General features: G+C 41.3%; 2 protein-coding genes across 6 annotated transcripts in view; both read left to right on the forward strand.

Annotated features, from left to right (window-relative positions):
- LOC141960344 (uncharacterized) overlaps window positions 1-10,059 on the forward strand; it is a 63,190-nt gene extending 53,131 nt beyond the window's left edge. For 2 of the 5 annotated variants that reach the window (XM_074905655.1, XM_074905656.1), the window contains exons 17-20: window positions 231-314; window positions 1,808-1,931; window positions 6,917-7,007; window positions 8,125-10,059. In XM_074905655.1, coding sequence (XP_074761756.1) covers window positions 231-314; window positions 1,808-1,931; window positions 6,917-7,007; window positions 8,125-8,199 — 374 coding nt within the window. In that variant the 3' untranslated portion in view covers window positions 8,200-10,059. Of the gene's footprint in view, window positions 1-230; window positions 315-917; window positions 958-1,807; window positions 1,932-6,916; window positions 7,008-8,124 lie in introns of those variants that run through there. The other 3 variants (XR_012633605.1, XR_012633606.1, XR_012633607.1) reach the window with 3 other exon arrangements.
- Window positions 10,060-14,170: 4,111 nt separating this feature from the next.
- Window positions 14,171-18,923, forward strand: LRAT (lecithin retinol acyltransferase). Its single transcript, XM_074904046.1, has 2 exons — window positions 14,171-14,731; window positions 15,246-18,923. The coding sequence occupies exons 1-2, from the start codon at window positions 14,183-14,185 to the stop codon at window positions 15,396-15,398; spliced, it is 702 nt and encodes a 233-aa protein (XP_074760147.1). The 5' UTR covers window positions 14,171-14,182; the 3' UTR covers window positions 15,399-18,923.
- The last annotated feature ends 283 nt before the right edge of the window (window positions 18,924-19,206 follow it).

The raw sequence follows: 19,206 nt of genomic DNA on the forward strand, positions 1-19,206 counted from the left end.
AAAAGGTAAAAGGGATTTGGGAGACAGAGCAGGAAGGATCAGGTTTGTAATTTGGCCCCCAGCCTCACCTCTTGTTCTCTAGGTGTTCCTGTGGGAAGAAAGCTTTGGAAATATTTTCAGGAGTACTACAAACAATTCAGAACGTATGCACTTAAAATGACATTTACTTCTTCAAAATGTACTATTATTTGTAGCTATCATTAAAATGTATTCATTTTTATATTGTATAGATCTGCCAAGTGGTCCACATACTTATCGCTTAGAAGATCTTGCCTATACTAGAAGTGGAGACAAAGGCAACTCTGCAAACATAGGTATTGTTCTTTTTCTTGCTTTCTGAAGTGGTGTGAGATTTTTATATAAAGTTATGTATCAAGGCTCTTCTTAATGTTTTTGAAATCTCTCACATCACTTGATTTTTTTAATTGTCTCTATGCTGAAACAACAAATAATACATATAAAAAGGATTTTTACTAGTGAAACATCTGTACTTTTCTGTTTAGCAGCTGTTGAAATCTGAGGTACTAAGAAAAAACACTTGCATGTCATACTACAAAAAAAAGGTTGCAAAGTCAAGCTTCCCAAAGCTAAGACATGCTTTTTTAAGCTTTCCTTTACACATTAGTTGCTACTCCTTCATGTGTATGTGTTATGTAATATAATCTCTTAGTTGTCTGATCATGTATAATATTTCCATACATTAATTTTGTAACATATATATGGCTAAAACATTGACAGTGTTAAGAAATACCAGTGTTCCTGCATGTAAGAGAACACTTTAATTGTATTGTTAATCCAAGTGGTGTATTTCAGTGTGCAGTCTCTTTACATTGATTGTGCTGCTTCTTGCATTGTTTAATAATTCCTTCTATTCCTTACTTCTGCATGCAACAATTGGCTCTCTTACTTGTTGGAAGATGAGAGCGTGTGGTGTTCAAAGCTCAGTATGAATTAAAGGTGCGTTTGGGATTTGATTTGCTATTAGCTGTCATGCTAAAACAGGTTGATTTTGTCCATTTATATTTAGGAATATAGTCTTCTTGTTCTTATTTGTGAAACTGGTTTTGGGTTAAGGAACAAAGGAATGTTGATTTTTTTTTTATTTTTTTTTGGTTGACCACTCTTGCAATGCAGCATTGCCAAATCATGATGATGCATAGTTAATGGACTTCCTTAGATACAAAGACACTACTGCTTTATTAAGGAACAACAATAACAGCAACAAACTTGACCTCTAAGATGAATTTAGCTTTGAAGTTCAGAGATAAAAAGATCTCTGTGACACAAATCTGCTTTCCTGATCCTGCTGTGGAATCTCAGCTTCAGCATAAAGTTATCTGAAGCTTATGAAAGCATATTTACAGCAATAAAAATGTAATTGTGATTTCTCACACGTCAGGATCTCATGCAAGGAGTAGGGCAAGGACCAAACCTTTGGTCACTGATCATACCTTGTTATGGTTAATTGCAATTACTTGTCTAAGTCTTGCAAACCATTTAAGGGGAAGAGAACTGCCTGTGGGTTGTTTGTTGTGATGTTGTTGTTCTTTAGGTGTCTTTCGGGGACAGCCAGAAAAAGTTCAATAGTCGCTTAGTCTGGGAGCATTCTTTCATGTCATGCTCCTTACTACCTCCCTACTGACAGAGGGAAAGCTGTTCTACTATTGTTTTTTATTCAAGAGCTCATTAAAGAGGATCCATATGTACAGTTTCAGTTAAGAGGAGGATCTCAAATCAGTTTTGAAAGGATAAATACAAATTGGTTTTAACAGCTTCTATTCCAACTAACACCCATTACACCTAACAGGTGTGATAGCACGGCATCCCCTCTACTATCCATACCTAAAGAAAACTTTAACTGCTCAAGCCCTGGAGAAGTACTTCCAACACCTTTTAGATCAAGAAAAACCCGAAGAAGGACTAGTAAGAAGGTGAGTAGCTTGCTGCTCAGTCCAGTTGTACAGTAGATACATGTGATGGTATCAGAAGTTATCTTAAAGTATGTTAACATAAATATTGCAAACCTGTGTGTATTGTCTTCGGTATTTTTTATATATCTTTCTTTTAAAATAACAACGTGAGCAATAGTCATTGAAAAAGGACATGAACTTGGGCTTCTCCTGAAGCTGGACAAAGGCAGTGAATCCATTTAGTGAAAGCATTTAAATTCCCAGAATTAGCATATTAGTGTTGGGGCTGTTTCTTTGTTTTGCTCCAGTACAGAATGTCTGTAGAAATAGAAGTAACTTCTGTCCTTTGAGAAATGTATCTTTCCATTGGTTTTGAACCATTTGGAGACTGCAGGAGCCTTCGTAACTGAAGCTTCCCAGGCCTCAGAGCCACTGTAGAACTGGGAGTTTGAAATCCTTAAAATACCATCTCAAAGACATTCACACAGCCAATATAGATAGACTGGAGCCCAGACTTAACCTGGTTGTCCATCACAAATCTATCCCTATCTCTGCAAAACATTTTAATCTTCAGGAAGTTCATTCACTTCAGAGAAGGTATTTCTTTGAGTAGCCCACTCTCACCCACTTCTTTGCCACATATCCCAAGCCAGAATTTAAAGAAGAAAACACAGATAATTTCCCTTTTTAAAATATGGAAGAGAATACATCCTAAACAGGACACTTTTATCTATCTTTTTATTCATCTACAAAAGAATATCCTCTGCTAGCAGACAGCATACATAACGTTTTTGTTTTCATGGTATCTTCGGCTGATGCTTAGGGTGTTTCCTGGGGACTGGCAAATTAGACACATACTGTTCTTGTAGCATGAGGTAATATGGCTCGTTCCCTTAAGGATGTCCAGTAAAACAGTCAACAGATTTTAAACCTTTTTCTCTCTTTAAAAACAAACAAAAGCTTAATATTGCAACATACCATTCAGTCTTCTAACACCTGCTTTGTTACAAAGTCAGATACTCTGCAAATATGGAGATTCTGCCAAAATCATTATGTATTTCCACGAGTAATGGATAAACTGTTGTCTTTTTGTTTATTCTAAGAGCTTGAGTCAGAAAGGTGCAGATCAGAACTCAGAGAGCTTGGAGTTATTTTAACCCCCGATCTTTTGAGTTGCAAGTGCTGTTCTTCTCTGTCTTCCTAAGTGGCTCAGTGCAGATTTCACCCACTGTTTCATAAGTGCTAACAAATACACATATCTAATAAATTGTCAGAACAAGAAATGTAGTTCCATTTCCTCTGAAACAGCAGAGAAGGGAAGAAATCAAAAATGTCATGACTCCTAATGATATTTCTGGAAACTGATTGATTGTTGTTCTTCATAAATAAAAGTTGAAATTTGCTGTGTATGGATGAAGCCAATTTATTTTGATTAATTAGATTATCTGTTCCTGGGCTTGGCTTCCTTTAATGATGTGAAAATGGAGCTCTGTGAGTGAATTGAAAAACTACTGGGTAAAAAGAATAAATCCTTTTGTGGAAATATTTAGGATTACAAGGATTATGCTCATGTGCTTCAGATTGTATAGTTTCTTTTTAAATTACTTGTTTATTTTTTAGTTTTAACTGTCATAAAAACAGCTAGCTTACTCTTTCATTTTCCTTAATTTTATTTATTTAAATTATGAGTGATTAAAAAATATGTATTAGATTTGCTACAAAATCATACCAACCATGGCTCTGCCTCACTACAGAACAGAGATTGTCAGCTGGTTGCCTTTCATTTTCATTAAAGCTAATAAATAGGTGTAATAAACAGAGAAAATGTGGGATTATTTTGACAGAGAACACTGAAAACTTGAAAACTTCCAGGTTTTCAGATAACATAAAAACAAAAGATGATCTTCCAAACCCACCTCCCCATACCCCAAACCCCCAAGCTTATGTCATTGCTTCTTCCCTTACACAGAGTACATTCTTAACACATCTGATAATCTTAAAATATGGAATAAAAACCTTTTTAGTTAGTGGTATTAAGTCAGTCATTTAAGGATAATAAAATCATCCTGTGAGAATTTGCTGGTTTCATCTTCTGAAATATGGTTATCATCTTTATATTCTGAGAGCATTCCAATGTTCAGAAATAAAACTGTGACAGTTGATTTCTTCTCATGGGATATTTTTACTAAGAGCTGAAGAACAAGCAACATGGATACTGATGCTTCTAGACCGCTTTTTTTTGTACATATATTTATTATAGGGGAAAAAAAATACTTCTCTATAGTGTATCGCATATGCAAACACCTCTTTAAGACTAGATTCAGTTCCTGCTTTCCTCTGATAGGAGGAATCCTATATTTTCCTTGATTTAAATGCATTAAATATTTTTGTACCATTATTATTTCCATGCATTTTAACAGGAAATTCACAGGGAAACCTGACTACTTTGAATATGTACTGACAGCACTTTAAAGGAAGTAGTTAAGCAGGCACCCCATTGTGCATAAGCGTACGAGTTCAGCTAGGACAGTGCATTTTCCTTGTTTTACTTGCTTCTGTCACAGACTTAATATTCTTTGAAGGGTTTGTTTATTTTCTGTACTTTTTAAAACAGCTCTTAAAACTTTAGATTGAATTGTACAATTAGATAATATTTTCTTCCTTTAGATCTCAGTTAATTAAACATGATTGTATAATTATGCTAGGTAAGTGCATGACAACATTTTGGTTAATGTATTGTTACTGCTTAACATTCTAAAATATAGAACTATTATGATGGTTATAGTAGTTCTTTTTTTTATTATTCTGGGAGTGTATTTTTTGTGCGGAAATATTCTGGATGCTCAGATGCTTCAGACAGGCCTTAAAATATTGAAAATGCTGACCTTTGTATATTATTTAGTAATCCTACTTTCAGCTAGAGTATCTCACTGTAAATATTTCTTCAAAGTACTTGAAGTGAATGTGCCATTCAGCAATGTTCCAAATTAAGATCTGTTGCTTTTATTACATACTCTCTCTGCCAGAATTACTGCAGAAAGTGAAATTAAATTCTTCCACTCTTTTTTGTCATTTTCTTCTGCTTTTGTACGCTCTTCAATTTCTCTCATGATTTGTTTAAATGATTGATTTTCATGAAACTTCTTTTGAGAGCTGAGGTATTAGTTTCTGGAATACATATTCCATTAGTCTAGTTCTTGTGGAGAGATCTGCCAATTGTGAAATTGCTTGCTGCCTGGAAGTCTTTGACAGTTTTTCAGAGTAAAACTTACAGTGCAGTATTTTGGACGACCTCTAGCTTTCATGGTATGTGGTTACTGGTAATTTTTATAGAGTATTTTAGTTGAAAATTTTGTGGGGTCCTCTTATCCTACTATGTAGTTGACTATGATATTAAATTTAGTAAATTATGTAGTTGACTTACTGTGGAAATTGCTTTATTCTTCATATTCCTGTTGTCTAGTAGAGCACTGTTGGATCGATCGAACTTTCCTGCCTTCCCAGTGAATCTGCCTTTAAGCATAACATTGCCGGGCAACTAGTTTTCAAGGGAGGTCAACAGAATGCTAACACCAGGGTTTTTTTTAACAACTAAAATGTTAATACTAAAGTAGAATGTGGTAATGAAATAATAGAAGGAACAGTGATAAATCCTTACCTGGGAAACAGGTGCGGACACTCCATGACTGCTGCTTGCAAGAGTATAACAAGAACTGAAATGTTTGCCAGGCGGCTCAGCAGAATCATCTCCTTTCGTGAAAGGTTTGGGTCATATGCCCAACATACAAGGGTGTACAGAGCTGTGAATATCAGTAACAGCTGTAACTTTCACGATGCTAAAAAGGAGCTGAAAAAATAAACCTCAGAGTGACAAAATCAGAAGTGCAAGAGCACTACAAGAAGTTCAGCTATTTCAGAGGACAGATTTGAAGAATCTGGCCCAAACAGATGTAGATCAGATAGGTGACTACAGAAAAATAGGTGGTGTTGGAGGAAGCGTGATTTAAATTGCAGTAATCAAACATCTGGAGACAGAGCAAGAACTGGGTATCATCGTCTTCCATTATTCCTCATGTCTTGCTGATGTTCTGATTAAGTCCTTTCCTATGGAAAAAAAGAAAGCTGTTGAGTCCTTAGACAAAGAAAATATTGGAGGAAGGCAAAACCAAATAAAAACAAGAAGAATACAAGGGAGATGACAAAACACTGAAGAACTGTGCAAGGAGAGGCAAATGGAAATATACTGTAGACCTATTTATGGAATTTGAAACAACTTTGTTAGGAGACCACAGAGCCATTTGCCAAACTTCTACAAAAGTTTCCAAATTGGAACTGCACCAGTCAAAAGCAAGGATGGAAAAATGCTTACAGTGGCAATGGAACAGAAACATACGTCTGTCACACTAAAATAAAATTTTGCCTGAACAAAGTACATGACTCCAAGAAAGCATTGAAATGTAGTTTTATTTTTCATTTGTTATAAAATTGTCTGTACATAAGAGTTTGACTTAGTGACTCAGTTATTTCTCAGTAATAAAGAGGATGACTTCCCAGTTAGCTGGCAGCTTTTGTTAGCAAAAGTGAGTTCCAGGAAAAGGATTGTATTTTTCAGTATCGCATCTAGGAAATAAAAATTCTTCCTTCTGCCCACCGTGTTCTCTGAGTTCATATTGGATCTTGAACCTCTTGCCTGCGGAGCTTTCTATAAAAAAATGTAGAAAAAAAAAACTCATTAGAAATGAATTACTTTTGAAGCTGAGTAAGAGGAGAATGATTACTTCATGGTCCTACTTTAAAACTATTAAGGGCTGTTGATTTGGAGTAAGGGGAAGGAATAAGAAGTCAGAAAAGGCCATATGTTAATCTCCAGTTAACTTTTAGGCTTGATTTAGCAGTGAGATGTCATCAAATCATTAAATTTTTGCATGCTGTCTTTTGCTTGATGTTCTGTACAAATGTTTCTTACAAAATCTCCCAAGACACAATGTGTAGTTTTTATTTTACAGATATGAGTTGCCAGGAATCCATGGATTAAATTTTGTTCTGAAGAATTCCCTTGGTGGTGGTGGCATAGCATCCCTAAGAAGTGACCCACAGGCATGTATCAAAGCATTGATTTTAATGTAGTTATCTCTTATAACTATGTATTACACAGTCTCTCTAACCAACTTTTGGGCTGGAACTGTAAGCGTTTGTTTTTGACCTTTTTACTTCCTTTTAATTTCCTGTTAATATACATTAGCTACTTAATTGTTCTAAGGTTTAAAAACAACATAGGGTTGATTAAATCAAAATAGAAAGTTGATTTAGAATACTTGGTGAAAAAGATGTGTACAAGGAACTATTACAAGAGTCTTCAAATCAGTTATGCTGTTTGCAGTGTGCTACCTGTGTTTTTAGATGCACCAGCAAAATCAGCTTCTAAAAAAGGTTGTCATTGTTTTGGAGAATGCAGTTTTGTTAGACAATTCAAATCAAGTGTTTCCTACTACTTACAGGAACCATTAACTGTATGACAACTCCTCTAGCTTAGCCTGTGACTCTGGTAGTTAAAATACTGATGATTAATGGAAATCTGAAAAATAAAAATAAATGGATAGGAGATCTTTCGTGTTGATGACATTACATGAATCTGAAACTAACATTTTTTTGTAGGTGTACAATTTGAGTATTAAATGTTTGAAACGCCTAAACCTGAAGATTCCTTAATGTGGCAATCCTATGGCTACAGCAAAGCACAGTTCTGCCACCATAGGCTGAGAAATGCTTAAGTGTACAAATAATCTCAGCATAGTCTAGAAGACTGTTGACAAAATAAGATGATGCTATGTATTAATCAGATAGCAGAATTGAACCAAAAATAAACTTATTTTAGCACTAGGTACCACATTGAAGAACCTATTCAATCTGTTCAGGGTTAGCTTGAAAACTCAACTGTGTAGTTTTACTTAATTATATTGATTCATGAGTAAGTCAAATAAATGGAAAAGATAAATACATCTTGGGATAACCTGCAATCCAAGGCTTGATAAAACTCACCCAAAATTTGTGAGTATTTATGTCTACATATACTTATAAAATACACAAAACATACTGAATTCTTACACTGATTATAGGAAGAAGACCCTATTAAACCATTTTTAAGAATTTATAAAGGTGGTGTATATTCAGATAGTAACATGAAATGTTGGTTTGAATTTTTTTTTTCTTACAGGGCAAAGCACTTGGACAGATGCTGCTGGATTTCCAGATAAAAAATGTTCCTGATTTAAAATCTCTGATAGAGTAACAGGTGTCTAATATATATGCTTTTAACACTGAGTGGTATAAAAACATGCTATAAACAAGAACTGGCTTCTTGAGATTTTTTTTTAAAGTCGAAGACTAGAAATTAGTGAGAGTTATCTCTCAGAGGTTTAGCTATATGGCACAGATTAGCAAATGTTTTGAGTAATACCAGACTAATAGCTTTGTCTGTGACTGATAATGTTTCCTGTTTAGATAATACATTTGATGAAGAATTAATTTATTTCCTGTAAAACAGAATTAATCAAATTGCAACATAACATTTAATTATGAGACAAGATAATCTTTATTCCAGGATGGAAGTCACCTCCTGCTCAGTCCATCTCTCTTTTCCTTCTCTCAGTCTTTATCTGAAAATTAAATGTACCGATACAGTTGAGCTCCGGTGAGCTGTGTTTGTCCTGTGCATAGAGTGAGGCTGGATAACCTGTTGTGCACTGCTATGAAGTCAGCACTGTCTGGTACTGGGGAACACCTTTCCCCATTGGGCAATAAAGAAAAGTAATAATTGTTACTGTTATAGAGTGACTGGTTGTAAATGCTGACCTTTGGTGGTGGTCCACCAAACCTTCAGCACTTTGTCTAGTTAATGACAGACTTTATTATTACAGTTTCCAACATCTCTTACTAATTAATCCATCAGTTCAAAGTACTGACTAAAAGTAAATCGCAGATCTTGACATGGAAATAAATTTGAAGATGAGGAAAGGAGAGTGCTGTGAGCTAGTCTGCCTGCTCGCACTCTCTTGTGATGGTGCAATCCTGGCAGGAGGGAAATGGGGCCAGACGGTGGAGGGATACCTGGTTTTCTTTCAGGGCTGTTAAGTCCTCATTTTGTGCAGCTGGATTAAGTTCATTTGACTGTTGTTTGCATTGCCTGTCCCGCAGAAAGGTCCACAAATTTTGCACAGAAAGGCCTGTCTCCTGCTGTGAAGGAATACCATGTTGAATGCAGTGTGCTCCATCTCTCTTGTGAGTCCCATTTATCACCTCCCCATCTCCCTTCCTGCACAATATGACTAGCAAGTTCAAATTAGGATGCTCCTAAACTTCTTCACCTGATTAAGCAGAGACTTAAAACCCTATCATACTTTCTGGAACAGTATCAAGGTGGAAATTCTGGGACAGTAACTGTCTTTATTTCCTCTGCAGAAGCCACAGAAATACTATTCTGCATGTTCAGGCATTTTATATTCAGAAAGTAATCTTTTCCTTTATTTGGGGGAGACTGTATTAATTGTTTAGTGCTGCTAAACTGAAACATTACTAATACCAGATAAATTGAAAATATGTATTCTTTAATTGTCACCAAAACTATGTTGTTCCTAAATCTCAATCTGTGCTACCACTGTTATTAATTTCCTAGCCTCTTGATTGCTAATAAGGACTATACAATGAATTGTTCCCACCTTTTCTGTGGTAGTGTTAATTTAAATTGAAGGTATCATAAGTGAATGCTTTATCCATCTAAACATACTATTCTCTTGGCGAGTCATAAGTACTATCTGTATACAGTGTGATTCAGTCTAGTTGTAAAAAATGAGTCATTACTTCATTGCAGAAAAATATCCAACTTAATAACTTCAAAGGGAAAATGGCATGCTGGTTTTACTATGTTTACAGTCATTGTTTGTTTGAAAACTGTTAATAATTGGGAAGCCTGTTAGTTTAGCAAAACAGACAAAGGTATTGAAAGGAAATAAAGCAAAAGTGATAGACCCCAGTAGCAAACCTAAAAAGGATAAAAAGGCTACAGTAAATATTTGCCATTCACTCAGTATGCTGCTTAAGTAACTGTAAATGCATATGCAATAATTTTTGAATAAAAGTGGACATTTATAAAGTATAAATTTTAGTCATTTATGTTATTTTTTTCTACTGGAAGAGAGTGATACTTAGTTCAAAGGTTCTTTGTTTTGGGGTTGTTTCACTTGCCTGCAATTTCATACATTGTCTTGCTGGTTCTCTTCTTCCTTCAGATTTTGTCTGTTCTGTCCCTAGTCTTTGTTAAATACAAAACCTGAAAAAGTAAATGATACTGTTTTCTAGAGAGCTGGCCATTTACAGCTCTACAATGGAAGCGGTAATTTGTTGAAAAGAGTGGTACACTGTTCAAATGGCTATGGGAATACAAAGGCGTTATTTTTTTATGTCTGGAATTGTGCTTTTGGATGCTGTGAAGCTGTCTTTCACAAACACGTTCTCTGTCCGTTATTTCTTTCAGTGCACCAGCTCAAACCAAGCTTTTCAGATACTTTTCTTATGTATTATAGCCTCCAAAAATCCCTATCCAAAGATTTTATTCTCCTTGACCTCCTTAACATGTTTCAAATTCATGAACCTACTTGTTCTTGCAGTCCCAGCTGACCTGAAAGCTTGTTAAAGCTGCATTTGTTTCTTCGTCGACAGTAATTGAGAAAGGTTTGACAAAATGTAAATTTTACTCGAATTTGAGCATGTGTGCAGTCAGTATGTTTAACTTCAGTCAGTTAAATGCATCTTGCCTGCTTGTTAAACCAGGGCTGTTCCTTATACAGGCAAGAACTTATTCTTCCTTTCCTGCTTTTTCCCTGCTGTGTTAGCTGTGAGAGCAGGATGGAAATAGTAAATCTTAGCATATAAAATAAAGTTTCATCTCATATACGAGTTTCAGTGTAATGGAAACTGGCTCACACCTCTTACCTGAGAAGTTAGTGTGCTGTGGCTCATCTCCACTACAAAACAAAGGCTTCATTCTCTTACCTCTCACAGATTTCTTACTGCATCTCACCTAACTCATGGTAAATAAATCATGGGTTTTGTCATGAAATTATTCTGTAGCAGATAATCGTCCAGATACTTTGTCAGTGTTTGCTGGTTAATATTTCAACGTGATTTTCCCCCTGCAATTTGTGTACTAAAGGTGCAAAAATTATTCTACAAAAGTGACCCAAGATAAAGGATGTGCCAGACTGTCTGAAGCACAAAGTATATTTTCAGTTTCACCATCTCCAGTGAAGCCATTTTTCCACTAAGAATATAGGGTTTTTTTCCCCTTCAGAGCAGAGGAAAAATAATTGTAAGTGTACCTTAAAAGTTTTGATTTGCATCACAGCATTTTGAAAGCAACAGGAGTGCAGCCCTTAAGGTCTGAAAGCAGAAAATGTTAGGTTGCGGCTTGCCATTCAAGAATCTGAATGGTTCCATTCAGAAACGACTTTGGTATGAAGCACTTTGCAGACAGCCCTGCTCACAGCAGTTGCAAGGCAGTGGCGAATCATTGCCAGGGTGGAGTTCACTTGCTGCAGCTGGGTACATGCGCTGGCTGGAGGAGCGAAGCCGTTTCACAGACCCCTGCTGTGTCATGTCTTTTGTGCTTGTTGTGTTGGGGGCCTGAGAGTGAGGGTTTGGGGGACAGGATGAGGGGAGGCTCGTTAGTGCCTCGGGTATGAGGAAATTACACTGCAGCGATGTCACATCTCTCACCTTATTTCTTTGAAACTCTCCCATGCAGTAAGACTTTGAGTCGCCTTCTTCGGTTTCATCCTGGTTTCCTTTCCGGATTTACTTGAAATGGACCCTGGCGATTTGGGGATTAAGGCTAATTGGCATTAAGGAAGCAAACAAAGGATGCCTCCGAGTAAAAAATCCCATTGGGAAATGTCTGTATCTGCCAGGGAGTTCCGTTGAATTCCTCTCCCTTCCTTCGGGCAGGGGAGAGAAATCTGAACTGTAGGACTGAAGCATCTAACACCTATAGTTCAACAAAGACCATCCAGACACTCCCTTGACAGCTCTAGGGAAAGGGGGGGGGGGGGGAGGGCTTGAGATGGCAGCACAGGGCAGGACTGGTGCTTATTCTCTATCCTTGCGGGAGGGAGATGGGAACCTTTCTGTGCCAGGACTTTCTGTGGAGTCTTTAATAAATCATCTGGCTGTGGCGTGATGCTCCAGCTCTGGACCAGCTGTTGTGACCATCACCGAATGGGTGAGACCCTTTATCATGATGAAAGGTTTTAATATGTGCTTTTTCCACTGTTCCTTAAAAATAATACACTACTTAAAAATGAGAAAAGATGCCCCTCCTCCCCCCATTTTTACTTACTAGTAGCAAAAGCTTCAAACTTTCTAAACGTATTTAAACAACTGGATTTGAAATTACGTAATTGTGCAGCTGATAGCTAATCCATGAGGTTCCTACCAGCATCATAAGCCACATCTATAAGGTATTTTCTCTTTTGTAAGTGATGTGATTTGAAGTAGTGGGCTTGAGAGGGCTAAGCTTCTGTTGCATAAAAATTTGGCTGAGACTCTCCCGAGAAAAATCCCAAATGCCTGATCACTCTGGTAAGAAGTGCTGTGGCTCTGGCCTGGAATCAGCAACCAAGCGAGGTGAGAATAATCTTCAGTTCCGCAGGAAGCTGCTCTCTGCTCTGAGCAGGAGGAGGCAGGAGGGCAACACCAGCCATCATTTTTTTGTCGGCAAGCAGTGAGATAAACTGCTCCCCTGAAATATTTTCTTCAATGAGGAGTGGAAAATTTGCTTTCGGTCATTGTTAAACCTCATCTTTCCTGTGTACAAAATCCTGCCTGAACTTTGTTTCAGTATCCATGGTGGTAGGAGGCTCTCACCTGCCGCGCCCTTCACATCCCCTTTGCCTTTCTATTCATACCAGAGCTGCTGTTCCTTGATGAGAAGGGATGATGAACCTTTTCTCTTTTTTGCTGGTGTGACCAGAGGGGTTCTACAGCTTGAGGGTGGTCTACTAGGGATTTCATTCTTGATCCACAGGCTCTCGAGTTTAAAGTGACTGAGGAGGGAAAAGTAACTTGCTGTTTCAACAGCGTTTGCCTGCGGCGGGGCGCCAAGCTGTTACATGCTAGCGCTCCTCTTCTTGCTTCCTTATGTTTGTACTTGGCATAGCCTGAGTTGCGGCGTTTCCCTGCGTGTCCACACTCTGCAGGAGGATGGATCAGGCACGTTGGCAGCTTTAGAGCCTGGGTTCGGGGGAAGATGCTCTAGCAAACTGATGCTTCTTCAGCACGGGTTCCCCCCGCCCCGGCCCACTCCGAGTTTTCTCACAGAGGCGAAAGCTTCCCACCTACCCCCCGCAGCCGGAGCGGCAGCGGCGCGAACAAAAGTCGGGGCAAGGCGGCGGCGACTCGGGGAAAGGCTGCAGCCCCCTGCACTGCCGCTCTCCGGGCCCTGTCATCTCCCAGGTAAGATGAATGTCTGTCCCATCCATCATCCCGCAGTTCCTGAGGGGGCGGGAATTTGGTCGGCTGCTGAAAATTACTAGCCTCAGACGGGGCGGCTTTGTTGACCTGACAGGGCTGCTCTTTTGTGGGCGCTGTTGCCAGGATTTATCCATTTACTTAATGGATTGGCATGAGAGAAACCGCACGGGAACGCCTCGCCGCCTTTTCCCACTCTTAGCCGGCGGACCTTGCGGACGCGTTAGTTTAGAGACGTGGCTTCCCCCTCTCCCTCGGAGACCTGTTTTTCCCCCGCAGAAGAAAGGCGCGCTCAGGGGCCACCGCTCCGCTCTCCCGCCGCCGAGCGAGCACCCCGGCACCCCCCGGGCCGGGCGCCCCTCGCCCCTCTCGCCGCGGGGCGGCTGCCGGGCGGGCGGGGGGGGCGCTCGGAGCCCCTCCGCGCCCATGGGCGGGGGAAGGCGAACGGAGCGGCTGCGGCCCGGGGAGCCCCCCGCTGCGCTCCCCGGGGCGGACGGAGCGCGATTTTCCTCGCCCTTCTACCTGGGCGGAGGCGAGGGAGAGCTGCGGGGGGCATCCGGCCCCGGGGGCCGCCGTGTCGGCTCCCCGCGCCCCCCGATAAAGCCCGTGCGCCGGTCGGGGCGGGCGCTCCCCGCACGCCTCTCACCCGGTGGGCTGGCCCGGGTGCCCGCCCCGCCCCGCCCGGTAGCCTAGAAAAGCGGGGCCGGGCGGCGGGGGCTGCTCGGCGGCAGCGAGGGCTCCCCCCGCCGACCATGAAGAACCCGGTGCCGCAGGCGGCCGCGCTGCTGCTGGAGAAGCTGCTGCTCCTCGTCCACGTCCGGCCCCTGCCCGCCGGCTCCGGTGGGGAACAGCCGCCGCCGCCGCCCGCCCCCGACTACCACGACACCAGCTGCTTCCAGCGGGGCGACCTGCTGGAGGTGCCCCGCACCCTCTTCATCCACTTCGGGATCTACCTGGGCGAGAACCGCGTCGCCCACCTGATGCCCGACATCCTGCCCGCCCTCACCGGCGACCGCCGGCAGATCCAGCGGGTGGTGACCAACAAGCGGCTCATCCTGGGCGTCATCGCCAGGACGGCCAGCATCCGCGTGGACACGGTGGAGGACTTCGCCTACGGCGGCAGCATCCTGGTCAACCACATGGACCGGCTCTTCGAGGACCAGGTGCTGGGCAGCGAGGAGGCGGCCCGCCGGGCGGAGAAGCTGGTGGGCGCCACGGCCTACAGCCTGCTCTGGAACAACTGCGAGCACTTCGTCACCTACTGCCGATACGGAGCCCCGGTCAGCTTCCAGACCGACAAGGTACGGCCCGGCTCGGCCGGGGAGCCCCGCGGGGCGCCGCTCCGCCGCGAGAGGCGGCGGCCGGCTCGGGGCGGTGCTGCCCTTGCTGGCGGCGGCCGCGGCCCCGCCGGGCGCTCCGCTCCCCGAAACTAGGTCAGCCGCCGCCGCGGGCCCCCGGGAGATGCCGCCCGGGGCCGCCCCCGGGCAGAGCGGGCGGCCCTGCGGCCCGCAGCGGGCGCGGAGAGGCGGGCGGCCTGGCCCGCGGCTTGGCTTCGAGGGGCGAGGAAGGTGGAGCTCGGTCCCCAGGGCAGGGAATAGGCCCTGACAACGCTCCGGGGCCGCTCGCTCCCGCCGGAGCCGCAGGCGGCACTTGGGGCTACGGGCCAGACTTGGCACCTGCGCTGGGCTCGGCGTGAGGGCTGGGGTGGCCCCCGCTGCCCTGCAACCGAGAGAGAGCGGGGACATCCCCAGCTGACCCCTTAGAGCTTTCCTCTTTGACACTCACCTCTTATTTTTTTTTTTTCCTCTCTTCCAGTTCTGTGAGACTCTGAAGATGATTATTCGGGACCAGAGGAGTGTTCTTGCTTCAGTGCTTGTGGGATTAGCATCAATAGTCTGCCTAGGTTTGGCACCCTCCACCACGCTCCCCACTATCTTTATTCCCTTCTTTCTGTGGATGGCTGGCTAACAGCCTTCCCAGAGGCTCGCGGCCAGCATCTGTATATACTTTGTATACTACTGTATTTATGAAAGCACAGATTACTCATCGGCATCATGTAAAGTTTCTTAACCTTGTGTGCCATTTTTAAATACTCTGTCTAGAACACAGTGCACAAGGCATAGCTTACTGTGTAAGCCAAATAATAGATTTCCTGAAAATCTCAGTTGGTACATCTTAACACACCTTTAAATCATGAAAAAGTAGGGTTGTGATGCAGTTCTGCTCCTTGCCTTTGACTGTAAATCATTCTGGTAATATCCTTCATGTTCTTCAGTTTCTTAGCTGCATACCCAGCTGCTGTAACTACTAATAAAAAATGGATGACAGAGTTCCACGAAGTGATGGGTATGAGAACAAACTACTTACCTCTGTCTTTGATAAATATAGTCTATATTCAGAAGTTATTGTCTCCATTCCTAAATTACTCTCTAGCAGAAATACAAGTAAGTAAATTGACTCTTTCTGGTAACAAAGAATAAAAACCAACCCCAGGCTGGGTGCTGTGTGCTGCAGGAGCACATCTGGCAGGATTGGCTACAGTCATTTCCCTTCTGGGAAATGTTCACAAATCTCTCACTTGTATTAATTGCATAAACACTTGCTACTGTATTGAACAGCTTTTTAGCTGGGTTAGTGGTAAGGAAAGATGGCAATTCCTCAGCATTTTCCTTGCTACTGAGTGGTTAGTATGGTTAATATAAATGGCTACAGAGGGCTTCAGAGGACACAGGAAGAAACTAGTTTGCTTTGTTACAACTAGTGACGTACAAATGTCAGAAATTTCCAGCATTCCAGAGCACACGGGGAGGAGGAGGACAGACACCAATTTAGCTCCTACCTTCCCTCAGCGATAGGACCTGTGTGGGTGCTGTAAAGCATCAGGGATCACTGGACCAGTTTCTGTGGTGGCTATACTGTCGTTTTGGATATTGCCTTAAAAGAAGATGCCTCTCAGCGAAAGACTTTTTGTACTTACCTCTTGTGAACAATTATTCACTTGCAAGCCAGCAGTTGGTGCTAAAAACGTTTTGTCTTCAATGTTTAGGCCTTTCAGTTTATCAAGAATGTGTAAAGTTGGATTTGAAATCACCTAGCCAATTGTTTGAGTACTAAAAACCTTTGCCATTTTTTTTCTTAGCAATGTCTTGATGTATGCAGAGAAATTGTTCAGCTCCTGGAATGCCTCGCATGTGATACATGCACTTACAGGTTCACACACTATGCTTGCTTTCCTTTCTAGTCAAAGGTGAATATGATGGTGTCTTCACCAAAGACTGAACCTCAGATCTACTACTTTTTATGAGTGGTGTTCAGTATCCTGTCTTCTGCTCCACTACTGAAGCGGCCACTTTCCCCATTTTTAGAGAGACTCATTTTAACTGTGCTATAAACCCCCTTCTCCTTCCCCTCGACCCTACAGCTTCTCGAAGACTGGATTCTTTTACTACGGTTTTACTTGGCTGCTCTCTAACCATCTTTCTTCTTCTGACTGCTCCACTATAACCGATGAAGAATGTAAAGACTGGGGTGAAATTCCAGGCTCGTAGGAAATGGCAGCATGACTGCTGCTGCCGTTAACCGAGAGGGGACTTCAGTCCAGCTTTCAGTGCATGTTCAGTCTGCAGCACAGCTCCAAGGAGCTGGATACCAGTTACTGTTGGATCCTTGTAAACAACTTCTGCTTTCAAAGATTGCAACGTTCAGTGTAACTGTTTCTGGTAAACTTTTAAAATTAAGGTGGTTTTTAATTAACGTGAATTGCTTTTTCATAGTGTATGCATTATTAATATTTACATAAATTCCAGTGGTTTTTTTTTTACTTGCTGTGTGTATGGTATGAACTGTAGTCATTACTGTAATTATATAAATAGAATTTATTCATTTTAAACCATCTGCTGGCCTCTTGAAATTGAGTATAATGCTATAGCATTTCTCTAACATATCCCAGTAGGGCACTGAACAGGCCATTAACATGCAGTTACATGGTGTCTGATTACAGGTGGGCTTTTCTTTTTCCCTTTATTTACTGGGGATTTATAAGAATTCCAGTAATTCTTATGTTTTGCTTATACAATAAACAGCAGGGTCATGACCAGTAACCAAATCATAAGTGAGATTGTTGGAAGGCAGAGAAATGTGCCTGCTCTAGCTTCAGTATCAAAGGACCAGTGCTGCTGCTTTGCTAATGCTGTTGAGCAAGAATCATCCAGATTAGACTAGGGGACTTAAGCAGCAAGAAGCATCCATATTAAACTGGGGGTCTTAAGATGGCATTTTCATAGGTGTCTATGAAAGAAATGAAAGCAGTTCCTTGCAGACTTCCATCTGTATTAGTATAGAATTTTCCTTCAACATGTGAAGTTTTAAGCTTATGAAATACTGTGAAACGGCCTAGGATGTCCTGCTGTATCCTTTCATGAAAGACAATAATGCGGGCATAGGAGCAGAAACTCAGCTGCATGTTTAGGAGTTTTTCCTACCAACTGTAATTCCAGCAGATCTGCAAATTTTGTTGAAGTCAGGCATGAGTCAGATCAGTCACACTCTGAGGGGAAAAACAAGACTAGCAGGCATGAATTCTCATGCTCAACTCAGCGGGTGGTGTTTGTGCTCTGAAATATTTTGGTAAATGTCAGTGTCAACCTTTTTTCTGTAATTACTTGAGTAAAAATAAGCACTTGCCCTAGGTGGAGCATTGCATTTCAGACCTGAGCTTAACTGTGATGCCATTGAATCGAAGGAGCTAGTTATAATAAAAAAAACACAGAAAACTGGAGCAGTTCAGCTGTTAGGAAATGTATGTGCTTAGAAGTGAAATTGTTCATCAGTAACTGTAAGTGATGGTGATGGGGAGTGTAAATCCAGAGCTGCAGCTCATTTTAGTGGTGGGGCTGTTTTGAAAAGACGTGTGGTTAAACCAGAATATGTAATGGAGGAGTATAACCATCACCCCTGTGCCACTGGGAAAGGCAAGTAGTGAAGACATCAAGTTAAAAGGATAGATGTTTCACTTCAGGCTTTCCAAAGAAAACAAAAATAAAATGAGCATTCACAAGGCTTGAAATGTTTTTACAAAACCTGTGTTTTAAAAGGAAAAAAAAAAACCCTTGCTAAATGAAGACATTAGAACAGTGAGCTTTCTGTTTGTATTTATTTTAGCTTGGAACATAAATGATTACTCATTTTGTGGTGAACAGTCATCTGCTGCTTGATTTCACCTTTGGGTCTTCCAGTACTGAAGGAGAATGCTACATATAAATACCACTGAGGCTTTTAATGAAAACAAAATCATAGTAATACTTGTTAAAGTCTGAGGGGGTGGGGAAGAGTGAATTAAACTTGTGTGTGACTTGACATCGTCCAGACAGGTTTTAGAAAGCAAGCTGCAGCAACAAGAAACATTAGAACTGTGATCTCTAGAAATGATACGGTATTATATTATTTATTGCATGTTCTCACATTAAATAAAGTGTCACACACCACTGAATGACACACAACTGTGTTAGACAGTCACTAGTTAGCATCTCCTTTATCCACTGAAATAAAACTTAATTAAAAAGTTCTCAGGTGACTCTAGGAGCTGTTTGCTTCTTTTGCTTTCTAAGAGTTTAGGACCTGATTCCTCTCAGCACTTAATTGTTACAAATGGGCTAATGATGGGAAGGAAGATACAAAAGCTTAGTAGTTTTGAGGCTCTTTGCTGCAGTGTGTTGGCACTCTCTTTGTAAGCCTTACTGAAATTTTTCAGAACTCTCTGCTGGTAATAAAATAAACT

Source organism: Athene noctua, chromosome 4, assembly GCF_965140245.1.
Source record: "Athene noctua chromosome 4, bAthNoc1.hap1.1, whole genome shotgun sequence".
Lineage (NCBI taxonomy): Eukaryota > Metazoa > Chordata > Aves > Strigiformes > Strigidae > Athene > Athene noctua.

Coding starts and splice junctions, on each gene's coding strand:
- LRAT (XM_074904046.1), top strand. CDS start 14,183: ATGAAGAACCCGGTGCCGCAGGCGGCCGCGCTGCTGCTGGAGAAGCTG. Junction 14,732..15,245: donor TCAGCTTCCAGACCGACAAG/GTACGGCCCGGC, acceptor CCTCTCTTCCAG/TTCTGTGAGACTCTGAAGAT.